This window comes from Tasmannia lanceolata, unplaced genomic scaffold (assembly GCF_043159265.1).
Source record: "Tasmannia lanceolata isolate RefF3 unplaced genomic scaffold, GAP_Taslan_0.1 ptg000012l, whole genome shotgun sequence".
In the NCBI taxonomy this organism is placed as follows: domain Eukaryota; kingdom Viridiplantae; phylum Streptophyta; class Magnoliopsida; order Canellales; family Winteraceae; genus Tasmannia; species Tasmannia lanceolata.
The window spans coordinates 17,568,558-17,571,065 of NW_027518689.1; the positions used below are offsets into that span (position 1 = coordinate 17,568,558).

The following is a 2,508-nucleotide window of genomic DNA, read 5'->3' on the forward strand; positions in this document are numbered from 1 at the left end:
TAGTATGGGCCACTCAAAGGCTCAGGCACTATTTGTTATCACAGAGAATCTTCCTCATATCTCTGATGGATCCAATGAAGTATCTGTTCGAAAAACTAACCCTGATCGGCAGGACCGCTCGTTGGTTGCTGTTGTTATCAGAATTTGCTGTCAAAGGTAGAATCATCGCAGGACAGTTAGCTGAGCCATGAATTTTCAGATGAAGGGATCATGACGATCAGAGTTGCACCCAGTGACACTACATGGACAATTTATTTTGACGGAGTGTCAAACTCAAGGGCCAGAGGAATTGGCATTGTTCTTGTCTCACCTCGAGATGAACACATACTGATTTCCATAAAGTTAGAATTCTACTGCACCAACAATATGGCTGAGTACGAAGCTTGCATAGCAGGTTTGGAATCAGCCCTGCCATTAGAGGTACAAGACCTTGATGTATACGGAGACTCTCTATTGATCATTTGTCAAACGAATGGGAAATGGCTCACTAAAGAAGATAGGTTGATTCAGTATCACACTTACCTTACGAGCCTGATAAAAAGTTTCCACAATATCAGTTTTACTTACGTCTCTAGATTGAGAAACAGGTTCGCTGATCCTTTGGCCATACTTGCATCCATGGTTGACATTCGAGTAGGGGTAAAGGTCTGTCCTTTGGCAATAAAGAGACATGTCATCCCAGCACATGTACACATGGTTCAGATAGCTGCCAGATGTCCAGATGGGAAACCTTGGTTGGTAGGGGCACCCCCAGAGGCCTCTTTAAAGGAGAAAAGAGCATTGTAGAAACTGGTGTCCAGGTATATCATTTGTGGAGGAGACCTCTACTGCAGATCATTTGACGGAGTCCAGCTCCTCTGTGTCAATGAAGACAGAGCCGCAGAATTCTTAGAAGATGTTCACTCAGGTGTCTGTGGTCCTCATATGAACGACAAGATGTTAGCTCAGAAGATCCTTCGTCTTGGTTACTTCTGGACTACTGTCGAAGCAAATTGCTTCATAGTCATGAAGAAGTGTCACTAATGTCAGATTCATACTAATCTAATACACGTGCCACATGTGAAGCACCCCGTGGCCTTTCTCGGTTTGGGGTATTGACATAATCGGCAAAATTTCTCTTAAGTACTCCAGCGGACACGAGTATATACTTGTCGCAATCGATTACTTCACTGAATGGATCGAAGCTCAGTCATATGCTTTGATATCATCAGCATCAGTTGCCAAGTTTATCAGGGCCAACATCATCTATAGATATGGAGTCCCGCACGAGTTGATATCAGACAACAGTTCTCACGGCGGACCAACCAAAGACATCCAAGTTTGTTTTCAAGAATTCGACGAGGTCGGCCCTAGGCTTACTCGAGAGGAGGGAACCTATTTGGACTATTTGTTCTTCGGACCCAGGGAAGAGGGGGATCTTTATGAGTTCCTCGACCGGTTCCCCTCGCGTCATCTAGATTCGAGGGTCAGGACCTCTGATGGAGAACGTTTCTTTGGCAGCTTTCTTCTTCTTTAACAAGGTGGCGTAGCACACGCGGGCCTTTTCTTGGTCGCCCTTGACTTCCCCGACTCCGTGCTTCATGGGAAATTTTACCTTTAAGTGGGCAGTGGAGACTACTGCCCCAGTTCATTCAGTGCCCGCCTACCGATGATCCCGTAGTAGGTCGAAGGTACACGAATGACTAAGAAGGTTTGCATGATGATTCGTTGGACGGGGTAGGTCCCAAATGTTACGGGTAACTTGATCCAAATGGACGGGGTTGGATTCTCCTTCGACGATGGACCAGTTAACCGGCTCTAGGCAATCCTTGTCAATATGCATTTCATCGAAGGCGTTTTGGTGGAGAATGTTGACGGAGCTTCCGGTATCTACCAGAATTCTACTTACGTTGAAGTTGGCGATGGTGAGTCGGACTACCTGTGGGAGCCAGTTTTTTCCCGCGCGCGTAAGGCAGCAAGGGATCACCACATCGGGTTCTCTAGGAGTGTTAGTTTAATCTACGTTTCTTGTGGACTCGGGACCGGGGTCCTAACTTCGCAAGAAAGAGAAACTCAGAGTTGCCACCTAGGTTAGGGCCTAGGACCCGTGCCTGTTCTTCCGATGAAATGAGTAGCGGTATTCGATTTCATTGGAGGAACAGTAACCAAAGGGGTTCTTTTGCTCTATGCCTTTGAACCTTATATTTTGCTTTGTTTGCTTTAAGGCGTGGTTCTTGCAGATATCTGGGTAAGGGTTATGGTTACAATTGGGGAAGGTTTTAGGCACCCCTCTTGCCTGGATTAATCCGGTCTCTTGACTTGAATTGGCATTTTTCGAAGAATTTAAACATGATAGCTTATCTTTTTATCCTTTATTTAGATTATGCTTAATTCCAGGATGTAAATAAAATGAATTTACAAAAATGACAAAAAATAAGCGATAGTTTTCTGTTTGATACCATATGTCACAAGTCCCGAAATAACTCGCAACTGATCCCAATTAGGTTTTCAAATCTAACGGAAAAGACA

At 44.8% G+C, this 2,508-nt stretch overlaps 1 protein-coding gene across 1 annotated transcript; it reads left to right on the forward strand.

Annotated features, from left to right (window-relative positions):
• Nucleotides 1-210: 210 nt before the first annotated feature.
• LOC143888587 (uncharacterized) lies at nt 211-786 on the forward strand. The gene has a single exon (XM_077393032.1). It carries the CDS (start codon nt 211-213, stop codon nt 784-786), a length of 576 nt encoding a protein of 191 aa, XP_077249147.1.
• Nucleotides 787-2,508: the final 1,722 nt, after the last annotated feature.

What these genes read in the sequence shown, in the direction of transcription:
- LOC143888587 (XM_077393032.1), top strand. Translation starts at nt 211, where the DNA reads ATGACGATCAGAGTTGCACCCAGTGACACTACATGGACAATTTATTTT.